At 38.4% G+C, this 27176-nt stretch overlaps 1 protein-coding gene across 1 annotated transcript; it reads left to right on the top strand.

The window, feature by feature from the left end:
* Positions 1–1575: 1575 nt before the first annotated feature.
* Positions 1576–27176, top strand: LOC18444402 (Ribosomal protein S8e family protein). Its single transcript, XM_006854575.4, has 9 exons — positions 1576–1881; positions 2204–2323; positions 16211–16278; positions 20604–20712; positions 20846–20914; positions 23734–23791; positions 26335–26570; positions 26679–26730; positions 26814–27176. The coding sequence occupies exons 1-9, from the start codon at positions 1879–1881 to the stop codon at positions 26879–26881; spliced, it is 783 nt and encodes a 260-aa protein (XP_006854637.1). The 5' UTR covers positions 1576–1878; the 3' UTR covers positions 26882–27176.

Below are 27176 nucleotides of genomic sequence, written 5' to 3'. Positions count from 1 at the left end.
CACTCTAGAATCGGGCTAAACCGGCGACGGTTCCACTCTAGAACCAAGAGGTTCCCGGTTTTTGGTTGGAACCCGCACGGCGCACGAGTGTTTTCGAGTCGAACTCGGGCGAGTCCGGTTCGACTTGCCGTTTTTTAAAACACTAATTAATCGTAGGTGGAGTTTAGAGGTCACAATGGACCCGATTGGACCTGGGACCTGATGGGAATACCCGACCTGATGCGCGTGTGCACGTGTGAGTGTGCATGGGGCACGCTCGCACCTGCGCTTGGACACACGTATGCGCGTGTGAGTGTGTATGCGGCACGCTCGCATGTGTGTGAACCGGGCTAAACGGGATAGAACCGGCTGTTCCACTCTAGAACCGGGCTAAACCGGCGACGGTTCCACTCTAGAACCAAGAGGTTCCCGGTTTTTGGTTGGAACCCGCACGGCGCACACGTGTTTCCGAGTCGAACCCGGGCGAGTCCGGTTCGACTCGTCGTTTTTTGAAACACTGGGTTAAAGAGTTCACAACCCCAAAATTTAGGGGCCTATAATTAATCGTAGGCGGAGTTTAGGGGTCACAATGGACCCGATTGGACCTGGGACCTGATGTGGAGCACGCTCGCACATGTGTGAACCGGGCTGAACCGGCTGTTCCACTCTAGAATCTGGCTAAACCGGTGACGGTTCCACTCTAGAACCAAGAGGTTCCCGGTTTTTGGTTGGAACCCGCACGGCGCACGCGTGTTTTCGAGTCGAACTCGGGCGAGTCCGGTTCTACTCGGGCGAGTCCGGTTCGACTCGCCATTTTTTAAAACACTAATTAATCGTAGGTGGAGTTTAGGGGTCACAATGGACCCGATTGGACCTGGGACCTGATGGGAATACCCGACCTGATGCGCGTGTGCACGTGTGAGTGTGCGTGGGGCACGCTCGCGCGTGCGCTTGGACACACGTATGCGCGTGTGAGTGTGTATGGGGCACGCTCGCATGTGTGTGAACCGGGCTGAACCGGATAGAACCGGCTGTTCCACTCTAGAACCGGGCTAAACCGGCGACGGTTCCACTCTAGAACCAAGAGGTTCCCGGTTTTTGGTTGGAACCTGTACGGCGCACGCGTGTTTCCGAGTCGAACCCGGGCGAGTCCGGTTCGACTCGTCGTTTTTTAAAACACTGGGTTAAAGAGTTCACAACCCCAAAATTTAGGGGCCTATAATTAATCGTAGGCAGAGTTTAGGGGTCACAATGGACCCGATTGGACCTGGGACCTGATGGGAATACCCGACCTAACGTCTGATTATGGGTCCAAATTTTGGACCCAAATACTATTTGGATCTTGGTTTGGGTTCAGCTGTACCTGACTTGTACCTATAGTCATAGGGTATGTAATGACAATCATGTGTCTTTAGGCAAGCGCTAGGTATATATTGTCACAATATTGGTAATATTTATGGTATCATTGGCAAAAAAAAAAAAAAATAGTCATTGGGTATATGAAGGTAAAAAAACCAGCAAAAAAAAAAAAAAAAAAAAAAAAAAAAAAAAAAAAAAAACTCATAGTTATAGTGTGAGAATGGATCCGACCAGACTTGGGACCTAATGAGTAGACCCAGGATTCGGTGGGCCTGGGTGTGGGTTCAAATGTTGGACCCGAATATGAATCGGTCCGGATTCAGATGGACCCGACCCGTTGCCACCGCCATATTGGGGTTTTTCCCGAGGGAGTAAATGAACATTCTCCTCCCGCGAGAGTAGAATATAATTTGCCTTAATTGAGAATGTCCTGCTCGTCTTGAAACCCTTCGACCTTAGTCTTGAAACGCTCCCTTCGCAGTTAGCTGCAACTCTCTATCTCTTACCCTCTGAAGCCCTAATTTATTCCGTCCCGTAAAAATGGTACATTTCTGCACCGTAACCTCTCAATTGGGGTTTCTTCATTATCGAATCGCAATCTCTTAAAGTATTTATCATTCGCAAGATTGATACTGAGGGTTTTCTTCTGTCTTCAACATATACTCTGAAAATTAGGATATGCCTTCAACATATACTCGGAAATTAGGATCTCTCTCACTTTCTGATAGAAAGTTTTTCAAATTAGGGTCTTCACTTCTCAATGCCTTGAATTCATTTTTTTTTTCTTCAATGAATTCGTATTTTTGTTTGATTGAAGAGTTTTCTCATGGATGATATTTTTCTTTTCTTTTCTTTATTTTGGCAGCCTCAAGGGGATTATATTGACCTTCATAGAAAGAGGCATGGCTACCGCCTCGACCATTTTGAGAGGAAGAGGAAGAAGGAGGCACGTGAAGTGCATAAGCGAGCTAGTTTTGCTCAGACGGTATGCAGTTATCTTTGTAAAATTTGTATTTTTGAAAGTTATTTCATTAGGTTGGATTTCATCTTCTTTTTAGTTTTAGTTTTACTTTTTTAAAATTTCGCTGATGAAAAAATGACTTTAATTCTGAGAAAATAAGTATGTTTTGATTTGTGGAAGGCAAGAGAAGGGTTTAAAGTATATTATTATTTATAAAAAGTGACTCTTCCCCATTTGGGTTTACTTGCTTCCAAAGTTGTTTCTTTTTTTTTGGGTAAGTTCCAAAGTTATAACTTTGTGGATTACGAAACACTTTTTACGGAAATGAACCTTTCTATTTCTTACAGGGATGTTATGAATACTTGAATAATCACAATAAATTTTGTCCTACAATGAATGGAAAATTGTTCTTTTCTGTTAGGTTTATTGGGGAGTATTGCACGAATTTTTTTTGCAGTACAGCATGAACTTTGGATGGCTTTTTGTTTAATGTTATTGACAAACTATTGAATATCAAGGGAAGTGTATGTATCAAGTTATGCCTTCAATGTATACAAAGTAACACATATACATGGGAGTCAATCAAGAGGGAAAATCTCCCATAATGTAATAGACTTGTGAATAATTCCCTCCCTTAATGCAATCTAAGTGAATTTCCACTAAGGAATATACATGTTCTCCTTTGAATTCTAATATGCCTGTAAATCCTGATGAACCAACATAATATTGTTAAGTAAGTTGCCAAAGGATCAAAGATAACTGAGGGGATGCTCCAAGACACATTTAGACTTGAAAGTTGAAAGAGCCAAGTGGTGTTATCCATTAACGATCCCCTGACTCTTGGGGACCCTTGATTTTAGAACACTTCCACGTGAAGAAACCGAAGGGGTGGCTATTGGACTTGGGACTCTTACATTTCATTGTTCTCCAATCTGAAGTTTTTACTTCAATGAAATCCTCTTAGTGAATTCCATGGAGTCATTACAATGCAAATCTGATTACTTGTACCCTTCTATAGATGACAAGAGCTCCCTGGATAAATATTTTTCAGCACTAAAAATAAATAGTTGAGGTATAAATCTGGATTGATTGTACATTGGAGACATATGCAAAGGGAATGCAAATTCAAAAGATTTATTATTCCCTTTCTTATCTTGGGGAAAATCATCTGTAGTGTCCTTTTGGAAATACTAGACTCCAAGTCTAGCAAGTGATGGACCCTTTTGCAAGACTATCTTGGGACTTAAGTCCCACTGACCCCTCGTCGGTCTTTTACATTCATTTCTCCCCTTTCATCTCCCTTTTTTGCAATCCTTCTTTTGATATGGCCCAATTTGTATGTAATCATCTTTGAGTACAACTTGTTATATTCGTCTATGCCAACTTATAGTCAACTCTCAAGAAATAAGAAAAATTAGGCTCTTTCGCGTGATGACACTAAGAATGTGTTTGGTTTTGGTGCTTGTGAGAGCCTTATTGAGTCAAAGCCTCTTGGTAGTCTTGGATATATATATATATATATATATATATATATATTATGGGCAATGAGTTCATGCAACGGTTGTATCATAATATAATGCAACCACATTAAAAAACCATGTTAGAGACCTTTGTTTGACACAAGTTTTTAGATGTATATTCCTTTCATTCTAAAGAACAATCACAAAAAAGAAAATTTTGAAGAAACGCCCTAGAAAGTGTTTTTCTAGCCCAATTAATATAAGCCATCCATTTTAGTTAGATGGTTAGATATAGGCGTCAGAAGGATTTTTTTATTCCCAAAATTTTTATATAGTGTTATAAGCATTAGATTAACAATGCTAAAAAAGAAAAAAGTGATTTTGAATTTGTCAAGGCCTAGATCTTGAAATTCACCAAATGGACAGTTGAGGTTCATTGTTGGAGGGTACTAATTTTGACCATATCTAGGGTGCAAATTGAATTTTATTTCCATAAGATTGATTATGAGGATAAAGAGAATGTGTGCGCAAAATTTGGGGTCATACAAATGCCAAAAACATGGTTTTCTAGAAGTGTGGTTGCATTATACTATGATACAACCGTTGCATGAAATCATTGCCCCACATATATATATATATATATATATATATAAGGGAATGATCCTGTGTATTTACAATACACAGGGTTAAGGTAGTTTTAGCCCCCTCCACCGTTAGATTGGGCTCCAATCTCGATAACTAAATTCTCCCTCACCTCCTAACCCATTCAAGAGGTAACCTTATTGATTTTCACTTTTACCCCTCTTAATTACTTTTAGTTTTTCCACTCTCTCTTCTGCCCCTCTCTCTCGTCCTTCTCTCTTCCATCTCCCCTCCTCTCACTGTCTTTCCACCTCCTCCTCTCTTCCTTGCAAAGCTGTAGAAACTCCATCTCCCTCTCTCTCTTGAACTGAAATCTCTCTCTGATATGGCTGTTATCGTATGGATATCATTCGAAGCATTTAGCCTGGCCATCTCATTGTTCATTTTAGTTAATCTTGCATAAAGATGACACACTTTTGCAGCTTTTACTGATTGACCAGAACCACCACCTTAGCCACAGGGTCTAAATTATTGGAGGAGACATTTATCATGCATCTGAAAAGCACATGCAAATTTGTAGCACACGTCACAAACATCTTTGAGACTAAGTTACGCCCTGATCCATTATCCGTTCGGGAGTGCCAGAGTTGGAGCAATTGTTTTGGATTTCATACTTCTCAGAGAGGTCATCATTCCTTCCCAACTGACAATCACCCAAATCCATATCAGTCTGAACTCCTATTGCTTTAGTGCTCTTTGGTTGTGAACTAGTCTTTGTGCAATTATTCTCTTATGCCTGAGGGCCATAAATGCTATCCCTTGGCCTTGAAGCACTTTCAAATAGATGCCGGCTTTTTAATTCCAAACCAACAGATAAGCCATTGGGTGTAGCATCTTTTCTATTAGTACCATGATTGTCAAACAACTGTGACCGTGAAGAAGGCTCTCCTGTTGATGCATTTAAGCTGCTCACGTTCGTCCTAGACATTCTCTTTTTGATGACCCCTCTCTATTCTTGTTGAGTTTTGGTGATCATTTGGAGTAGGAACGAGAAGTGATGAGAGAAGGTGGAGGAGGAGGAGGAGGAGGTTGTGTAGCTTTCTTTACAGCCATGAGACCCTTTCTTTACGAAACATGGCTTCTATGAAATCCGGTCCGTCCAATCACCATCGTCACCATTGTCTTGGACGCTGAAACCCAAGTCCATGTTGATTTGTGGGCTCTCTCTCTCTCTTATAAGTATATAGATTGGTGGGCTTGATGTTTTCTTGATTCCCTTCTCTCTCTCTCTCTCAAGCCCATGTCTATGTTGATGAGTGTCAATTTCTTCATAAACTCTCTCTCTCTACGGTACCCGCTAAGCAGAACCTGGATATTGAATCGCAGGCGCCATTTGTAGAGTGTAGAGAAAGAAAGAATGCACATGCGCGTAGCTTTTGAATTTGTGTACTGAGAGAGACTGGGGCGACCACAGGGCTCAGTTTTCTCTCTCTATCAATAGCCATGTGTTTTGAATGATCTTTGGGGGAAGAGAGAGGGAGGCGGAAAGAGAGAGGGGGAGATGGAAGAGAGAAGTAAGAAAGGGAGACAATTTCTACAGTTTGGGAGGAAGAGAGAGGGAGGTGTAAAGAGAGAGAGAGGGGGAGATGGAAAGGAGAGAGGGAGATGGAAGAGAAGGAAGGGAGGTAGAATTTGGTTATCGAGATTGGAGCCCAATTTTACGGTGGAGGGCTAAAACCACCCTAACACTGTGTATTGTAAATATACAGGATCATTCCCCATATATATATATATATATATATATATATATATATATATATATATATAGATAGATAGATAGATAGATCTGCAAACACTTGCCTGACTTACTCTCAATCAGTAGTCTTCCCTACCACTAGACATTTGTCAGTATTGAGAATTCGAGAATAGTGCTAAGCCGCGACATAAGTAAATTATTCCTTCGCTTCATTAGTTAATCCACAAATACTAGGCTACCCATCTAACCAAATCTCGAATGTTTATCTCACAGGCCGATTTAAGAAACCTCGCGAAGTCACTTGGGTTACGGGTGTGGTTCTGGCTGTATTGACTGCATCTTTTGGTGTAATTGGTTATTCCTTACCTCAAGACGAAATTGGTTATTGGGCAGTCCACTTATCCGACAAAGCTTCATTTATTGGTTCTAGCTATTTGATTGCAAATCCTCTCTCACGTTGGGCCTCTATGCCAACCAAATAATTGGATGTCTTATTATACAAAGAGTTGGCTTGATTTATTTAACAAGGAAAGTTTTGTATGTAATATTTATGGATCTTTTTATGCTCTTTTGGTTTTGCTTAACCGAAATTCTTGCAATTGGTACTCGTGATATAAATTTTATATTTTGAGATTTTGATTGTATTTCTTTGTGCAACTAATGCAAATTGCATCCGAGGTGTCCAGAAATTAAGCTGAAATCTTTTTTGGTTAAAATTTCTAAGTTTGGACTTATTTATTTCTTTGTTAAGGTTTACTTTTTGGATTTGTAGTGAAGGGATGTTATTGGGTGTTAATTTATTGTCATGGGGCAAGGTCGTCTTTCTTATAATTGTTAGGCTTAGGATGATTTTCTTTAAGATTTAGTTGGTTAATTAGTTTTCTTGGTTTTAGTTGGAAGTAGATCATGTGGGGATCTTGTGGGTCCTATTTTGATGGGAATATGGGTGCATGCGTTCAGGAAAAAGGGAAAAGGAGATGTGTGGGGGTTTTCCTTCTCTTGACATTTTATTTCTTTTAGATGGGGATCACATTGAACCCTAAAAGATTGGAGAAATTAGAGTCCACTCTAGAAGGGATTGGTGATACTTTTAGGGAAGAAAAAAAAAAGGATGTGGAGAGAGGACATAATTATTATGGAGAGGGATTTGAAGTCCTACACTTATGGAGCAAGGGAAAGGAACATAGGTGTGCAAGAGCCTTAATTATAGGTTTTGTGACAAGTGTGTGAGAGAGAGAGGCAGAAGATATCTTTCGGACTCTTTTAAGTTTTACTCTTTTATTGTTTTATTTATTATTTATTTTTGTTCAGTTTGTATTGAAAGAGGCGGGTGTGTGTGTGTGTGTTCCCCATTAGACAGACTTGGTACTTGAGTTAATTTATGAAAGAAGAAAGAGAGGTTCTTCTTCCCATGGCTTGATTTACAACCACTTGTTTTCTCCATTGTTGCTGAGTTTTTTGCATATTTTAAGATCGAAAGGAGGCCAAATTTAATTTCCCGGGCTCCTTTCACATCATATGGTATTAGAGCAAGGTTCGAAAAGGGTTAGCAACTACGATGGTTGGTCGTGGAGGTTGCAACAGTAGGAATGTCGAGTGGGACCAATTATACAAGAAAATCGACAACTTGGCAAAGATGGTTGAGAAGTTGTTGTAGAGACAAAGATCGCAACAATGTACATCAAACAAGATGAGATCCATTGTGTTAGATCCATATTGTATAAGTTTTTGTGGAAATCGACGTAAATTAGTGCGCGAGTTTGAGTGCGAACGGCCTAATATTATACTTGATCGCACTTATGGGTTAGATGCACATACATTGACGGGGGCATAAACGCAGAGAAGAGTTAGGTGACTGACTACCCCAAAGCCAACATGATTGGCGTAGAGAAGTAGACTGAGATTAATGTGGAGATGAGCAGAAAAAGAATTTTACCATATTCCAATCCACCCTTGAATCAGTATCATCGCATACTAGAAAACTGGCACCTCCAACCTGGTAAGTTGCTATACCTACAACAAAAATGTGACATGAGTATCATACAAGTATAGAGACATAGGTATGTGATTTATTGACCAAAGAAATCCTAGATTTGTCACTAGAGAAGTTGATGGATTGAAAGATACAAAAAGCCCTTAATCTAATGAGAAAAGGGTATATGTATTTGTAGATCAACCTACTGAAAGGGGAACATAATTGGGGACATATCTAATAATTTTATTGATGGAAGGATGGAGGATTCTAAATGTGATAATGACAAAATTCAACATAGTGTGAATCAGAAGGAAATTGAACTTTTAACATTATTTCTGTTGAGATAACTGAATTTGCAAGTGAATCATTGCTAATGAACAAGGAAGAGCAATCCATAACTGTGATCAAATAGGATTTGGGATTGGAGGAGAAAGTGAAGGTAGTGGTTCTAATCAAAACAAAGTGTTGATGTTCAGACGTGAACTATCTTTGTTGTCATTGAGTGAGGAGATTCCACCTAAGTCTTTTGTAGAGGGTGTAGCTCTACTCTCAATCTGACAACATACAAAGGAAAGTGCTGTTGAAGACAATGCTAGTAAGGATATTGTTTTTTTCAATAACTTTTGTGAGTCTAGGAGGCCATGGGAGATGCACACCAAGGAATTAACGGTGTTTTCAGCCTGGTATCTTGACAATATCTTCGACATAAGCAATGTACACCTTGAAGTTGATAATGATGTCCCCAGTGATGAAAGAAAGGCTGAGTCATTATTTTGTTTTAAGTGGAAGATTTCGATCTCAGCTCTTATAATTTGGTTTAAAAGAAACTATGGCTTGAACATAGGACTTATGTTAGTCCACTTCAAAAGTCATGGCCGAATTTTCGCAGGCTTCGTTGATAGTGGGTCCCAATGTTTGAGGGAGATCGAGGCCCATGGTTTTCTATTTTCTTATTCTACTCTTGCTAGTGTTTACACATTAGAGTGGCATAGTAGATGTATGGAGAGTATAACTGCCATCAAACAAATCCATACTGAAGCTCTGAGGTGTGGATTCATTATTAACCTTGTACTGTCAAAGCACCCATAATGGCCTATAGCAAAGTTAACAACCTCCTTGTCGCAAATCCCATGAAGCAAAGGAGCCCATACCTCGTTAAGATTGTTTTGATTGGATCTCTCAAAGAAGGTATGAACCAAAGTGATTAGAAACCTTTTCTTCTCATACTTTGCCATGGTTTAAACTAAATTGTTTTGCCCTTCCTACTATTGGCTGTTTATATGTATGCTTGGACTTAAAAATTCTAGTCCTCAGAGTTCAAGTCATTGGCTAGGTGTTAAGTGGGGCTTAGATTCAGATGATTTTATGGGGGTCTTTTATTGCACTCTGCTGGCTCTGGTTTGTTGGGGATGCACCATTTTCTTTTGAGAATTGGCAAGATAGAAGTATTCTTAGATGAGACTTTATGATAGGAGCTTGTGTTGTGCATGTTCATGGAGGAAGAGCTCTGAATTTTGTTTCAAATTTCATGGGCTTAGGTTTGATATTGAATGAGCCAACTTCTACTAGCTTCTTGTTGGCACCCATAGCTGTTATCGTTTTTGAACAAGTAAAGCAAGCCCATGCTCTCGTGCTAAATTTGAGACCTCAAGTGGGGTTTGAATCATAAAAGGTCTAAGTTGCAGTTTCACTGATAGTTTGCACCTTACTTTCATGTGTGATGCCATATCTTTCTTCGTGATACTCGAAGGAACCAATCAGCTGAGCCTTGAAGCTGCAATCATAGCATTTGCCAAGTACTTGGGCACACCAAATGAAGTATATTTATTGAGCTCAGTACTGTTTGAGTAGGGGTGAGAATTTTTTGGATCAGGTCCGGATCCACCTAGATCCGGATCTGGATCCGAATACTGTACATCACATCTAGATCCGGATCCGATCGAATCTTGAATGTTCGGATCCAGATTAGAATCCGAAATTATATATAGGATCCGGATTAATCCACTGTGCTAATTCAGTATTTCCCAAAATTACTTGAATCTCATTTAAATGCTATGCAGAGAATGTCAAGATTTCATTTTTCTTATCAGAATATTTTTCCTAAAAGGAAATGTTGGTTAGCTAATGAAGAAATGCAGGTAATCTATTTCTTCTGCAAAGGCAAAGATTGAATTTTTTGCCAAATTCTTCCCAATCTAGCAAAAATTTCAGCCCAATTCGACTCAACTCTTTTTCTCTCTCATTGAAAAGTCTCTCTCTCTGAAAAGAATAAACAATAAAGGGAGATCAAACGCCCAACCTGCAGCTGGCCAGACTATGTCGCTCAAAGTGGGGGATTCACTTGCTTTGCTCAGCATGAGAGTAGACCACCACTGCGAAGAAGGCATCGAGTTAGCGACAAAACCCCTTCTCTCTCTGAAACCCAACTGAACCCATCTCCTTCGTTCTTTCCATCCCATCTCTGCAATGCTTTGATTATGGTTTTGTGGCTACAATTTGTGGGTTAATCGAGAAACCACTCTGTGACTTTGTGATGGATGATGAGGGTGAGAAATGAGGGTCGAGGACAAAGAGAGAAATGGAGCTTTGGCGAAGTAAATCGCCATTTTCTGCAAAGGCATTGAGACATGATCCATATTCCGAATTTTGAGGGAAAATCCATTGGCAGGTAGAAACTTTTTAGAGAGAGAGAAAGAGAGAGACGGTTGGCTTTTAAGAGTGAAACTCTTGCAAAACTTCTTCAATTCTCTTTGAAAATGATCTAACAAAGTTGGGTAATAGGTCTATGCCTTCAAACAAAGGGACTCCATTCCCTTTGGCATGGGAACTACGCTCAAATAAGGCTGAGCTTGAATCACAAGAGTGAGACCTCAACCCATTCTCTACCGAATCTCAGAGGATTCGCCATTAATCTCTGCAGAGACAAGGTCAGAAGCCATGGCTCTCATGCCCTGGGAAACCCATTTCACAACCTCTTCTCAAGTACACATCGACCAAGTGGGTTTGCGCTCTGGCTTGTGGTGGTCAAGGTGGGGGGTGTGTTCGGTCGAGCCGCTTTGATGAGAGGTGGGTTCTTTGGTTTGGAGTGGTAAGTTTTGACAGTTGAGTGAAGAAAAGTAGAGGGAGGAGTTTTGCAGGAGAGGATAGATGGGGTGCCATTTCAGGAGGCTATGAGAGGGGAAGCCACAGAGAGTGGCTTCCATATGTTGAAGTGGATGGGATGAGAGAGAAGGCAGCTGGGCATGGCTGCTTTGAGGAGAGAGAATAGAAAATCGAATTTGGGAGTGTAGAGAGAGAAGTGAGATCTAATCCCCATTGTTAATCTTCATTAACATATGGTGGGGATTGGGTCTTCTAAATTTAAAATTGCTATACATCTTTTGTGTATAAATTGTAATTTATTTATATGTACATATATAAAATAAAAATATATTATTTTAAAAAAAATCGGGATGGATCCGGATCGGATCCACCTATACTCAGATCCGATCCAAATTTTATTCGGATCTGAATTTTGGATTCGTATCCGAATTTTGGATCCAATTTTTGGATTCATACCCAAATTTAAATAGGATCCGAAATTGGGTTTTAGATCCAAATCGGGTAAATTCTTGGCCCTATGTTTGGGGTTATGCAATAACGATGTTGCTATCAGTTATGGGCATCATCATCAAGTATGAACCTCACTTGTTGAGAGATTTTTGGGGATCAGTAAAATTCACAACTTGTGCTGAATTCGTGGAGTCAGTTAGTATTTGCTTATTTCTAGGGTAAATCTTTCAAGACCAGACATGGAAGAAAGTTCCTTCAGTCAGGAACTGATTTTTTTTGGTGGGAAATAATGGTTCTTCTTCAGCAAGGGTGGTCGATTTTGATCCCTCAATCAGCAATTTGTTTCCCGTCATGTGTGGAGTCGGTATCCATGATAGATGCACTAATGGTGTTTAGTCTCATACTTTACAAAGAACAATTGCGTTGTGATGTAAGGCTTGACCATCTGCTAAGGGAGGATGATGATGCAATAACAAAAACTCGAGACAAGTTTTTTCCTGAACCGGGGAATATAATGCAAATTGCATTTGAGGTGTCCAGGAATTAAGCTGAAATTTATTTTGGTAAAAATTTCTAATAGGGGTTTGGACCATAATTGTCGGGTGCTGGTGCATTCTCGGGAGCGGGAGTTGGCTCGGGTCCGTAGAAGCGTGGATTGTTGAAAGCTCCTTGTGGTTAGGATGGTCATCTGGAACATCCTATATCAAGGGAGCAAGATCTTTATCACAAGGAAGTGCGATTCAATGAGAAAGAAGTCACAATAGTAAGTTTTAAGGGATTGTAAATGATCCATGAGTTCACATAACTATTGGGCACAAATCTGAAACATTGCATATGAATCAACGCTGAATAGAGAACCGCATCTCAAACCCATTGGGGATGAAGATCCCAATATAAGGATATGCGTTCCATCCAAGCTCCTTAGTTGGAATCATGGGATTGAGGTTCTGGAGCGGGTTTGTGATCTTTCCCACAAGGTTTCAACGACAATGGTTTGGGCTCAGTATTTTAAAATGCGGGATGCGGACCGATGCGTTGGGGGGTCTGATGCAGCTATGCGGTCCAGATTCCGATGCATCACTCTGATGCGGTAAATAAATATAAAATAATTCTAAAAATAAAATAATATATAGAAAAAAATATGGAGGTGATTTATGTGGTTGTAGGTATTTGGTTTATTCATTAACCCCAAAAGTATCAACTGTTAGAGATTCTATATCCACTATCCCCTGATAAACCTTCCATATCTCTCTAACTCCCACGTGGAGATAAACCTTTAACTCCCACATGAAGATAACTTTCCTCTTTTGGTACCATTGGTAAAAAAAGGTAACCAAAAAGATATGACCATATCTACCCATCACTTTCTATCTTTTAAAAGATAAAAGCTTTCCAAGGCTACCCTTTCTATCCCGTGATTTTCTATATTTAAAGATAAAGCTCCCCAAACAAAACGTGGCCCTTTTTGTTGCTTACCTAAAGAAACCTTCTACCCACACATTAAATGAAAGTCCCCTTTTAGCCCCCCCAAGGTACTAACCCAAACTTAATAGAAAAACTATTTCCTAGACATTAACAACTAAAAAAATAAAACTTAGACAGGTTTAGCAATTGCAATTTGCATCATTCTCATGGGGTTGGGAGAAGCTTGACCTGGAGCTTGATTCAACGTGGATCCCCTTCATCACCATGTAGGATCACTTTTGAAGCTTGATCTTCTTCTTGAACTTCATCCTCTTCCTTAGCCAAGTGTACCTCCATCCTCTTTTTTGGGCATTCATGTGCATTGTGTCTTAGTTCATGTCATCGATAACGCAAACTTTGCAGTATCCTTTTTGTCTTCATTAAATTTCAGTTGGCGTGAAACCTTCTTTCGAGTGTAAAATCGCTTATCGGTGATCCATTGGTATTTAGTCTCTACTTGTAAAGCAATTTGAAAAGCTTCACTTAAAAGTCCATGGCTGATGTAGAAAAACGTCATCCCTAATGGTGGGTTGAAAGCCATTTACATATCGAGCAACTTTCTATCCTTTCGTCTCTTGGAGGTTGTTTCGAGCAACTAATCGTTAAAATTCCCTAGTATAATCTTCCACCATCTTTTCATTATGTCGAAGATTTTGAAATTCTTGAAAGAAAATTTACTCATGATCCACAAGAAGAAAATTTTCTTTCAATTTTTTTTTTAAATCTTTTACCAATTTGTAATTTTTCCCTTTCCACTACGAAGTCGAGATTGTTGAATTTGTTCCCACCAGGCTGTAGCATACCCGCGGAGCTTGGTAGCAACAATTTTAACCCTATGTTCCTCTGGCAATTCACTCCATTAAAAATAATTTTCAACTTCACTTAACTAATCAATAAAAGCTTTGATATGGAGGTTACTATGAAATTTTGGGAGATCAACTTTAATACCAAAATCTCATGGTCGCTCTATAGGACATGTATTTGCCCTGTAAATTTCTTCGTTATGATTGGAATCAACACCCTAGGTTTGTTGTGGGACTACTGCTGCAAGATCGATGTGGTTGCCAGCACCTTCTTTGTGATGAACATTGTTCTCCAACTGTTGTAACCATTGATTCATTTTCATGTACTTCGGTTCGAGCATCCTCCATCGCTTGAGTGGAATTTTCTATAGCTTGTCCCCAGCGATTATCCATAGCATGAGTGGGATAAGTTTGATTAGCTTTTTGTGGCATTGCAAAAAAGCTGGATCTCTGGATCTTACTTGCTCTAATACCAATTGATGTAGGGAAAAAATAAAACCGGAATAATAATACTAAAAAAAAGGGTTGAGAGAATATACCCTCTCTCAAGGTTTGCAAGGGAATCCATCCCAAAACGATCTTTTCACAAGATCAAATTTACTCGATTCTCATTCTTTGATCTCTACAATGAAGGTCCATCTCCCTTTAAATAGACTTTTAGAAGGAGAAAACCCCCAAAATAACTCCCTCTCTCTCTCTACGTGCTTTCTTATTTTTTATCTTTCCTCACATCTCTCTCTATCTAATCCTTCCATATCTCTCTAACTCCCATGTGGAGATGAACCTTTAACTCCCACATGAAGATAACTTTCCTCTTTTGGTACCATTGGCAAAAGGTAACCAAAAGGATACCACCATATCTACCCATTACTTCCTATCTTTTGAAAGATAAAGCTTTTCAAGACTACCCTTTCCTATCCCATGATTGTCTATATTTAAAGATAAAGGCCCCCCCCCACCCCCCCCTCCCAAGGTACTAACCCAAACTTAATAGAAAAACTATTTCCTAAACATTAACAACTAAAAATAAATAAAACTTAGACAGTTTTAGCAGTTGCAATTTGCATCAAAAAGTCAAATTGCTAAAATTGCATCCAAAATTCGAGACAAATCATTGTCATTTCTAAAAACCTTTGATTTGTTGTCAAAACTTTGCTAAAACTTCCTCAAATCAACACCCAAAAGAAACAAATCAACAACCAAAGATCAACCAAGATAAAAATCTAAGAATTTTAAAAAAGGAAATTTCCGCCACTTTTTTGTTTTGATTGATTTGATGAAGTAAAGGCCTTGGATGTGGCTGTTTTTGGTAGTTTGGGGGGTTTAATTCCCCCGAAACCCTGTCTCCCCTTTTTTCGGGGCTTTAAAAGTTGAAATTACCCCTTTCATGGTTTTTTTTTTTTTTCACAGTACTTGTTGGCCGCATATGCGCCCTATGTGGGATGTGGCCGCATATGCGGTGGGATGTGGCGCATATGCGGGAGCATCCCGCCAAAGCGGATATGCGGCCTTATGCAATGCGGTTGCCAACGCATAACACATTATATGGCCACATTTTAAAACTATGTTTGGGTTTATTTTTTTACTTTGTTAAGGTTTACTTTTGGGATTTGATGTCCTAAATTTATGGACAGAGGGAAAGGAAAGTAGGTGTGATAGGGCCTAAATTATAGGTTTTGTGGCAGGTGTGTGAGAGAGAAAGAAGTGGAAGATATCTTTAGGACTCCTTTAAGTTTTATTCTTTTATTTTTTTTGTTTTTATTTATTAATGTTCAGTTTCTATTGAAAAAGGGGGGGGACGTCCCCATTAGACAAACTCGGTACTTTTTGTAAAAGGGTTAATTTATGAAAGAAGAAAGAGAGCTTCTTCTTCCCATGGCTTGATTTACAACCACCTATTTCCTCCATTGTTGCTGAGTTTTTGCATATTTTAAAATCGAAAGAAGGCCGGATTTAATTTCCCGATCTCCTTTCACGTTAGCAACTTTATTAATACAGTAGTTATCCAAAAAATTAATTGATATATATGGCTCACGTCCATCGATGGAAGTGTTAGCCATAAAACTGTGGGATTCTACATCAGTTTGTAGTGATGGAAACCATGGTTTCATTGATTAGCCTATTTATTTGTTTGCTTGATTTGTCTCATTATACATCCCTTTATTGAATTTTGTCTTTATATCAATTTTCATGGATTCTCGTTTTTCATGGTGTAACGTATAAATTAACTTGGTATCCTAGTGTTGGATTGTTTTGCTTGTTTTTTTTGGATATCCCTGTAGTTGAGGTTGATTTATATGACATTCTCTTCTTCCATAGGTACTTGGTATCAAGGGGAAAATGTTTGCCAAGAAGCGGTATGCAGAAAAAGCATTAATGAAGAGAACGTAAGTGTCCATTGATCTTTTATGATTAAAGTTGCTTTTAACCATCAAGCTATCGAACATAAAGGAAAATTAATTGATCATGTTTAGAAGTTAGCACATGGAAATTTTTATGTTTTGGAATTTTTTTTCATAATTTCATACTTTGAAATGTTATACAAAACCATATGGTATATCATGATTACTAAATTCATGGAAAAGACCTCTCATACCGTAACTTCTTTCATTTGATCATTTCTCTCATTCTTATATCTTAAAATTTTGAGCAAATTACGTATAGACTCTATTTGTGGAGGGGGGGGGGTTGTGATCAATTACCATTTGGTGTCTCATTTGCTCGAAATTACGAGCACCAACCCCCCTCCTACGGCCTCTTTTTTCCCTAAGTTGCCCCTTTTTCAGGCAATGAAAACACCGGACCGGGGGGGGGGGGGGCGGGGGGTGTTGGGGGTTTCCTGAGTTATCAATGTTGTCCAGTGTCTCAATTGTCGAACAACTCATACTTGAGAAAACAATGGCCGATGTGATTTCATTAACTCACTCGAAGATGCCCTCCAAAAGATCGGCTGCTTTCCTTAGCTTTGCTTTTAATCATGGGATTCCGGTCAAAAATCACCAGAATCCAGACTAAATGGTATATTTTGTGGTTATGGGGTCAAATTAGAAAAATTTCCGATCTTTAAATGGAGGAATCATATGACTTATTGGAATTTGGCCTGTAAATGGAGAAATCTTGTGGCTTTCCTGGCAAAATTTGACAAATTTCTAGGCCGCAAATGGAGAAACCCGGCAAAGGTTGCCGAAGTCCACCCTGCAAATGGAGAAACCTGGTGGTTTTTGAATCAGAAATAACGGGATTCTGGCCTTGAAAGGAGGGATACAGTGGTTTTCTCGTCATTGGTTGCCCAAATCAGTGCTGATAAGAGGGAAAATTATTATTTTTTGGCAAAATTTCTCGGAATTTCAGCCCTTGCATAGAGAAATCAATTGCTTTTTAGGAAAAACTAACAGGAATTTGGACTCCATTGAGATTTTGGTAGATTCCCGTCAAGGAATACAAGAAACTACGGTTCTATAACAAAAGCTCTAGAGGCTTTCCGCCTAAATTACATAATTTGGTACGGTGAGTGGAAAATTCCGGTGGTTTTCTAGCTAACTGAAAGAAATTCAGGCCAATTAAGGTAGAGGACTGTAGTGGTTTTCTGGCACCCAATTGGCTCGATATTTATGGCTAACGTTTAATGAAGAGAGAAAGGGGTTCGAGAGTGTGTGTTGTGTGTTTGAACTTTTAAGATTCTTTATATATATATATATATATAGAGTTAGAGAGAGAGAGAGAGAGAGAGAGAGAGAGAGAGAGAGAGAGAGAGAGAGAGAGAGACTCTGGGGATTGATTGAGAGATAGAGTCTCTATAACCACGAAACATATACCGTTCGCAAGGTCTTAGATACCCAAATACCTGTCTAGTATTTCAACCACCAAAAGACAAAGACAATTAGGAAAGAAAAACCATGTCCGGTGTTTTCATTGCCAGACAAGGGGCAACTTAAGAAAAAAAGGCCGCGGGAAGGGGGGGTTCTCGTATTTCGGGCAAATGAGACGCCAATTGGTAATTGACCCGTCCTAATAGTGTTCGTACGTAATTTGCTCTAAAAGTTTTGTTAGGTTGTGGGATATGTATGTCAAAGCTAAGGGTGAATGTCGATCCTCTTATTTATGGTTACATTACTGCATTAGTTGTAGCGTCATTATGTTACTCAATAAGAGGGTATGGCCATTGATAGAGCAGAATGACGAAACAAGATTCTTGTAGCCGACCATAAATAGTTGGGATAAGGCTCGGATGATGGATGATGATGATGATGGTGTTTCATATTTCATATTTGTATATTGGGAATAAGCAGATGAGGTACCGTGGTGTATGTTCTTTGTAAACGACATAGTTTTGATCGATGAGACCCAAATGACGTTAACTCAAAGAACGTTGGAGGGATGCTCTAGAATCTAAAGGTTTTAAAATTAGCCGAACTAAGGCAGTATATGGAATGCAAGTTTAGTAATAATAGGAATAGAGACATGAAAGTAGTTAAGATTGATGGTCAAGAAATACCAAAAAGAGCGCACTTTCGATATCTTGGATCGCTAATCCAGGAAAATGGAGATATTGAAGATGTCATAGAATTAGAGTTGGGAGGGTGAAGTGGAGATGTGCAACTGGAGTTATACGGGATCGTCGCATACCAATGAAGTTGAAGCGTAAGTTCTATAAGGCAATTGTGAGACCATCTTTGCTTTATGGAGCATAATGTTGGCCATTCAGGAAATGACATACCCATAGAATGAGTGTAGCTAAGATGAGGGTGTTGAGATGGATGAGTGGCAAGACAAGAAGGGATAGAATTCGAAATATTTAGATGTAGCACCACTAAGCAATAAGATGCGAGAAGGAGGACTTAGGTGGGTTGGCCATGTGCGGCCCAAATCAAGTACAACACCTGTTAGGAGGTACAAATTGGCTCAAAAAGGGCAAGGGGTAGGCCCAAAATGAATGGTTGGAAGTAGTGAGAAATGATATGGGGACTTATAGCCTCACTAAGTGTATGACCCTTGAAGCAGAATGGCAGATCAGGATTTGTGTAGCTGACCCCAAATACTTGGGGAAAGAGCGATGATTATAATGATGATATTGGTGATACGCATATGTAGAGGTTTGTTGTAGTATCTAAGCTCAGAGCTCAGGAGTAGGAGTGGTAAATTCCCCTCTTACGTATTATAAAACTTGACTAATAAGGACACACAGCAGTGATGGAAGTTTAGGTGATCAAGGAAGGCCTTTTCTGCGTAAAAAATTAGGGTAGCATTCTCATGGAAGTTATTGGATCATAAATGATTCTTATCTCTTATTTGAAACTTGATTAATGTTTAAGTATCTATGATCCGAGGTCTCTTAAGTCGAGCAATCTAAAATTTTTAAACTCATTTTCTACTAGGGTGGACCTAAGCTAGATTTCTTTGAAGTTAGACCCATGTGTCTGGTGTTTACTAGGAGGCAAACATTTGTAAGGCTGCTTATTTATTCTCATCTTTCTAGTGCTTATTTTCTTTTTCACAGTGTTTTAAAATGCGGGATGCGTCCAAAGCGGTGGGGGGGGGGGGGGGGGGGGGGGGTGATGCGGCCCGGATGCGTGCATCACGACGATGCGATCAATAAATGTAAGTTTTTTAAAAAAAATCTAAAAAAATAGGTTAATGCATAGAAAAAATATGGAGGTGATATGTGATAGTAGGTATTTTAGTTAAATGATTAACTTCATAATTATTAGCTGTCGGAGATTCTGTATCCAGTTATCGACTATCCCTTGATAGAAACTAGAAATTTGAAACTAGCTTCATAAAACATTCAACAATCAACAACCAGAAGCACAAATTTGTACCATAAGCAAAAAAAATATGGAGGTGATATATGTGATAGTAGGTATTTTAGTTTAATGGTTAACTTCAAAATTATTAGCTGTCGGAGATTCTGGATCCAGTTATCCACTATCTCTTGATAGAAACTAGAAACTTGAAACTAGCTTCATCAAACATTCAACAATCAACAACCATAAGCACAAATTTACACCATAGGCCGAAAAATAAGTATAACAGTACTATTGTACAAGAAGGAATAAAAATTTACCGACTCTGTGAAGCAGTGCTCGATTTCTTCACGGCCTACGAAACCGCCGATTTCTTATCACAAATTCACCATAACATCCCCAAATCAACAATCAAAGGCATCAAATGAACATCCAAGTATCAAACAACCGCCAAATCAAAGATTTGAATAAAAAAGAAATTTCCGCCAATTTTTTTTTCCCTTGATTTGATGCAAAAAAAGCAACAAAAGTTGCTGGAAATCTTCGTTTAAGGGGTTTAATACCACCCCCCAAACAGTTTCCCTAAGTTTTGGATGGTCAAAAAGACCATTTTGTCCATCAAAAACAGTTTTGGCGGAAAGAGATGCGCCGCGATGCGGCTACGATGTGGCCTGATGCTGCGCATATGCGGGCGCATAAGTAAAGAGTGCATATGCGCCAGGTTGCAATGCAGAGGCAACCGCATACCACATGATGTGGCCGCATTTTAAAACCATTTTTCATTGTTATATGTCTTAAACTAAGTCTAGCAACTGTGTAGTTAAAAATTTGTGTGAACAATGTAGTATATGGATGCGAATAAATGTTCAATACTTCAATTCAATAAGACTATAGTTGAAGAAATTATGACATTGAACATGTTATTTGGACTTGCAATGTTTTTACCTTCTTTTTTTTTTTTTAAATAGGATTGCTATGCATGAAGAGAAGTCAACTAGAAGAAAGGTGGATGATAATGTCCAGAAAGGAGCCATTCCTGCCTACCTGCTTGATCGTGAAACAACAACTCGTGCAAAGGTAACAATTTTGTTATGAAACAACTGAAATTGGTATTATGAACTAGTCAGTCATTGCATGCAGTATCTATATTTTGTTGTCACTTTTTTCTCATATTTGCTGGAGTCATAAATATTCATCTGGTTCTCCTCAGATTCTTAGCAACACCATCAAGCAGAAGAGGAAAGAGAGAGCAGGCAAATGGGAGGTTCCACTACCCAAGGTATGCATGTTCTCTGGTTGTTTTTGGACTGTTATATTTATTGTTATGCCCTCTTGACCCATGTTTAAAAATTGAAACTCAGCTCCCATGTTTAAAAATTGAAACTCAGTTCCCATTGGTCAAAACCATGTCAATTGTCTGAATTTTCTCATTTTGGATAAAGTTTTGGTGAGGCTTTCAATTTCTGCCAAAGAAAAAGATCATCGAGGCAAAGTGGTATTCAAACTTAAAACCAAGTCTAAAGCAGGGAGACAACCACCTTGAAACCCACAATAAATTTTGTAACCATTTTTTTGACATTTTAAATGGGTAGGAACTAGGAATACAGCAAATTTTGTTGCTTTCCCTGTAATATTTAATTTAAACACTTTCCGATATTTATAGTAAAACTTATTCATGAGCCAATCTGAGTAGATTTAGGTTGTCAAATCGATTCGGTACAAATTTTTGGTCGCTGGTTACGACTTTTATCTCTATACTACTTTTGGGTTTTAAGATGTATGCTAGGAATAACAGATAACCTTTCCAAAAAAAGGAAGCAAGATTGCAATTTATTTCTGCATTAGGTTTGAGGTAACTTGACTCTGATAGCTTCTTTTCTACAAACAATATTGTTGCGTCCAATCTACATCTTATAAGATCAACATGGCAAACATGGTTTCTGGACCCTGATATGGATTAGTACAACCATATTGATACCAGCCAGTCACTTGTTGAAGACAAGTCCATCAGTCTTTTATTTATATATATATTGTGAAATATTTATCTTCAGATAAGTATAAATAGTAAATGAATAGCCACCTTGGCGGCCTTTTTCTCGAACAGCCTAGGTGTGGACTAGGCAGTGTGCTCCAGGGCAGGGCATCAAGGCACCCGCCTAGGCGGCATAAAAGGTAAAGGCCTAGGCACTGCCTCGAGCAATTGAGACCGAGGGCAGAAAATGCCCCTCGGCCATTGGGTAATTTCATCATTTTCCCTCCTAAAAAGGGGGCAAAAAGGTACTGGGGGCCATTCTTGCCTCTCAAAATATTTTTAGTGAGGTTTAGAGTGAGAAAAACCTTAAGAAAAAAAGATTTGAAGATTTATAGAGAGATCGAAATTTTTTTCAACTTCCACGAGCTTACGAAACTAAAGGATATTCATCCCCAATCGTTTTGAGGCTTATAGTGGTTGTAAAAGAGGAGATTTGGGAACCAAAAACTTTCCCGTTTGGGCAGATATCTATTCCATTTCAAAAAGGTTGGTATATTTGAATAGTTTTTATTAGGTCATGTAATTGTTTTTTATTCACAATGTCTTGTGATGTTATTCTTGGCTCTTTGTATTTTATTTTTGATACTTTATGATATATATATTTGATATGTTATCAACTATTTGGATTATTATTCACCCAAAAAGTTTAGGTCTTTGGAAAAGCAATTCAATGGAAAAGTCATTGCCCCAAAACTGAATGAGTATTTTTTTTTAAAAAAATTATGCATGAGTTTACTTGTATGATTCATAAACCATGACTTCTATCCTCATAATTTTGTTGAGTTAGTTCAACAATTGCTATTAAATAATTGCATGAGTGATATGTTTTTTCGATTTTATGTGTTATATCATTGCAATTTTTATGTAAAGGTTTTACGTAGATTTTTTTTTTTTTTTTGCCTTTGTCATGCTTGCTTACTTCGTCCTTGGATTTGTTAAGAACTCAAGATATTAAAGGGTCAATGTAACAATTCTTTCTACTTCATTTCCTATTTGTAATTTTTTAGATGAACATTTTCTAATTTTTTTGGATGACTAATTTGAAACTTCAAATATTTAAACTAGTAGTTCTAAATTAATCTTGCTTTTATTTTTTAACGTTGCTTTTGAGTTTTAACTATTTTATTTACAATTTAAAGTCTATGTTTATGTCCGCAAGGATCTGCCCCTCCCCCCAATGCAGGCTGCCTTTGTGTTTGGGCGGCCACCTAGGTGCCCGTCTTGGCACCCAAGATCCCTGGCCGCCTAGGCGGCTGCATCCGCCTTCGTGAACATTGGTAATAAACGATAAATGAAAATCTGTTTATGAAACCCCAAAATCTGCTTCCATCCTTGGATGCACCCAAATTTGCTGCAGCCACTGAGTTTACCTTTCTGTGATTTATAAAACCATTCTGTTGAGACTAAAGGCTTTTTAAAGTACTATAGAAAACATTATGTCCGATGGGAAGTCTCTATGTGCAAGTGAGTTTGAGCCATTAGGCTTTCTTAGATGAACAGATTTTTAAGTTTTGGTCTTAATATTGTTGCATGTTTAAATATATATATTCTAATTGTTGACTAGTGCAATAATGTTTTCAACTTTGCACAGTGTCAATTTTTTCGTCTTGGCAGTTTGCATGAAAGAATCACACAAAATGGGGACTTGGGGAATATTTAATGGGCAGTTAGGTTTAATCAAGAACTCCTGCCATCCTCTGTGCATGTGCGTGTGCACATGTGCGTGCATATGTGTATGTGTGTGGTTGCGGTTGTGGTTGTGGGTGTGGGTGTGGGTGTGGGTGTGGGTGTGTGCTTTTGTGTGTGTTTGTGTGTGTGTGTGTGTGTGTGTGTGTGTGTGTTTTCCTTGTGGAAATTGAGTTTAAACTCCTTTCTGGAGTTATCATTTGGACATTATTCTGGAGGCCAAATTGAAGCAGCTTTTCAATTCGCAGTAATTCCTTTATTAATGAACTTTAGTAAATGAAGGAGGTGTAGGACCTTGCTTTTGACCATCAGTCTTTTTCTTTCTTGTTTGGCCTGTTTAGGTTCAAATTATATATATGCAAGTTGATTTCTATATGCAGGTGAGACCTGTAGCTGAAGATGAAATGTTCAAGGTTATCCGCTCTGGTAAAAGGAAAAGTATGTATCTTCTTTCTGTTCTATTTGTCTAGAAAATAATTTAATATTTAGATTGATAATTTAATATTTCGATATGTTTGATAATTTGTGTATGCACTTGTTGTCCTTTGTTCTGTCTGTTAAATTGTTTTATTGTTATATTAAAAGAAATTCTTTCAATTTTAACCTAGAACTTTTATGTTGATCTTTTCATGCTTTTATAGTTTTCTCAGTTTAGATTGTTAGGACATGCATTTTGTCGTCCATGGTTCAAGTGGAGGGTCTAGCAGGGCAAGCGGACCCAAAAGGACATGGATGGAAGTGGTGAAAAGAGATATGGTGACTTATGGTTTGACCAAGGGTATGACCCTTAATAGAGCAAACTTGCAGAACAAGATTTATGTTGCCGATTGCAAATAGTTGGGATAAGGATTTGATGATAATGATGATGATGATGATACTTTATCAGAACAAAGTTTGTTCTTGCTGTCTTAATCATATGATAAAATATCAAGATCTTACGTAAGAGATGGGAACTTGTACCTCGATGGGAACTTGTACCTCTAAATTAAGGATACTTACATATGATATTGCAGATTAATGAAAGAAGCCGTGGCTCAGATGCTGAACTTGGGCCCTTGGTGGTCCGAGAGACTTAGACAAGTTCGAGTCTATTGACCCTAGTCCTGTCGATTGATCCTAGTTCCCACTGGGCCACCCAAAGAAGGGAAACATTAAAAAAAAAAGGGGAAAAAAACTGAAAAATCAGAAAAAAAATAAGAAACAACGAAAAAAACGGTAGACAACACAACAAGCATATAAAATATGAGAAAAAGTTTTCAAAAAATTAAAAAAAATAAAAAATTGGTTAAAGATCGTTTTCCTAGAAAATTCTCAAAAAATTGAGAAAAATAGAAAAATCATAAAACATAAGAGTATAGAAAAAAATTAATTATAAATTAATTGTAGTTGATTTAGTCAATGACTGAAGCAATTAGAAACTAATGGTAATTAATTATAATTTTATTATATATGCCCCGACTCAGGGGGTGTTCTAGACTCTTAACAACCAGCCGATTCTAATTTTCTAGGTCGAGTTTGAGTTGACCAGGCTGAGTTTTCTTACACTAATCTACATCAAATATGCATACATGTGGTTTTCACCTAAAAGAATGAACTTGTATCTCTAGCTCTAATGTAACTCCATTACTTAAAATTTTGAATTTCTTCATCCTCGTAACTAAAACAATGGGTTAAAGAGATACTTGGACGGGCTATAAGGCCCTCTTGAAGCTGTTCCCACCATGAGGGGAAAGATTTTCCAAAACGCCCTCTACCTCTAGCCTTATTTTTGTCCATGGGTATACAAAATGCCATTTTGGTGATTCACCCAAAACACCTATGTAGTCACGTAGGCACTCATGAGTGGGGTTTTTACTAGAGAGGCATTATCCACCACTCTTGGTGCATAGTTATTTACTCATTTGGTTATATGCTATTCCAAGTTGATGAATGTTTCTGGGCTTGAGCTTGACCTCGGCATAGTTGCTAGAAACGGGAGTGGGGTTGGGGGCCGTCATCACATGCTACGCTTCCTAGGATAGGAGCATGCTGTACAAGTTGTTTGGTTAAAAACTTGAAAAAACTTAGATTATTTAATGAAGGAAAGAGTCAATCATTTTTAATTTTTTATTTTGGATTTCTTGAGTGCATATTATGTATCAAGAAACACACAAAATACAATAAAGGATTGTGATGTTGAGGTACAACAGGATAACAACACATGAGAGCTGATTTTTGATGGATTGTTTTATTTGCACTTCATGACCTCCAAATCTTTTATTTTATTTTAGTTAATTTTATTTTTTGCGGGGGGGGTGTGGGAGGGGTGAGGAGATTTGTGAAGTCACCCTAAAAATTCACGAGGGGGTCATTCATGCTGAATGCTGGGTTTGAGTAGAGTTGACGGCCAAGTTCTTAAAAGTTCGACTAGACTATAGCTCTGCTTGTAATCCAGCATTATGTAGGGCTGCATTTACTGTGCATTTTAAAAGTATGATTCCTCTATTATTCTCTTTGATGAGTTCTACTGCGAATTAAGGAAATGATACACCTATGATTTGTCACAGAAATGCTATGCTTACGAAGTCATCATCTACTGGTGTCTTCTGTTTCTAGGATTCCGTTTTATTACATGGTTTTTTTTATGCTTTAGTTATGTATTTACTCATATTCGATTTGATGTCTCCTGGCAAGTGACTAATTGAGATCCATGCACACACATTTAATCACTGATATTATTTATGTTTTAAAAGAATTGATTGCAATTAGTCTTAGCGAGTGCAAAATTACGTGAGATCTTTGTTTATTTGAGCAATACTTCTTTTTAAGACTGGTACCTTATGAACACAATCTATGTTTCATTTGTTAAATGAATGTTATTTTCTTAACAAAATAACTTTCGTACTTATTTTTATGTATGATCATTTGAAACACTTCCATTTTATAAGAGACGCCGGACTTGTGGTAGTGGACTCAAAAACATTATGCTCTTGTTTCCTCAGCAAAGCAGTGGAAAAGAATGGTTACAAAAGTGACATTTGTTGGTCCTGGTTTCACAAGAAAACCCCCAAAATACGAAAGGTTCATCCGCCCGAGTGGTCTTCGGTTTACCAAAGCCCATGTGACCCACCCTGAGTTGAAATGCACATTCAATCTTGAAATGATAGGGGTTAAGAAAAATCCCAATGGTCCCATGTACACTTCACTGGGCGTAGTGACCAAAGGAACTATTATTGAGGTACTATTTCAATTTCATTATAAAAGAGGTAATATTTGAATTTTGTTTTAAATTCCAAATTGATTTTGTTCATTAATCTCATTCATTGTTTGTGATTCGAATACTCAGGTGAATGTGAGCGAACTTGGTCTAGTTACACCAGCAGGCAAAGTTGTATGGGGTGAGACTATCGACTCATCTGTGTGTGTGTGCAGGTGTTCGTAATTTTTTGGCTCCTCAATCATATATTGCTCATTTGTGCAGGTAAATATGCCCAAGTAACAAATAACCCAGAGAACGACGGCTGCATAAATGCTGTTCTACTTGTCTGAGAATGGCCACTGTTTTTCTTTAGGCAGAGATGCTACAGTTTTGATCCACCTTATGCTTTCATCGGCAAGTTTTTGGTAATCGAAAGGCCTTCATAGTATGATGTCGTGCCCATGGATGCTTTGTTAAGAAGTAGCCTTGTTTTATAATGGAACTTAAAATATTTTGTGAAAATCAGGGACCTAAATACACATCTTACGCTGCTGAGACATCTATATATTTGAATTCTAACCTCGATGAAGCTGTAATTATTACACATCACACATCAGCTATCTATGCAAATGTACTTTTTGTGCA

The sequence above is a fragment of the Amborella trichopoda genome, chromosome 11, assembly GCF_054954075.1.
Source record: "Amborella trichopoda isolate Santa Cruz 75 chromosome 11, AtrichopodaSantaCruz75HAP2 v2.0, whole genome shotgun sequence".
Classification (NCBI taxonomy): domain Eukaryota; kingdom Viridiplantae; phylum Streptophyta; class Magnoliopsida; order Amborellales; family Amborellaceae; genus Amborella; species Amborella trichopoda.
The sequence above is the reverse complement of the archived record's forward strand: the minus strand, read 5'-3'. Positions and strand labels throughout refer to the sequence as shown.

Excerpts from the sequence above, each read along its gene's own strand:
- LOC18444402 (XM_006854575.4), top strand. Across the intron at positions 2,324-16,210 it reads GAGCTAGTTTTGCTCAGACG|GTACTTGGTATCAAGGGGAA; the intron begins GTATGCAGTTAT and ends CTTCTTCCATAG. Across the intron at positions 20,915-23,733 it reads GGGAGGTTCCACTACCCAAG|GTGAGACCTGTAGCTGAAGA; the intron begins GTATGCATGTTC and ends TTCTATATGCAG.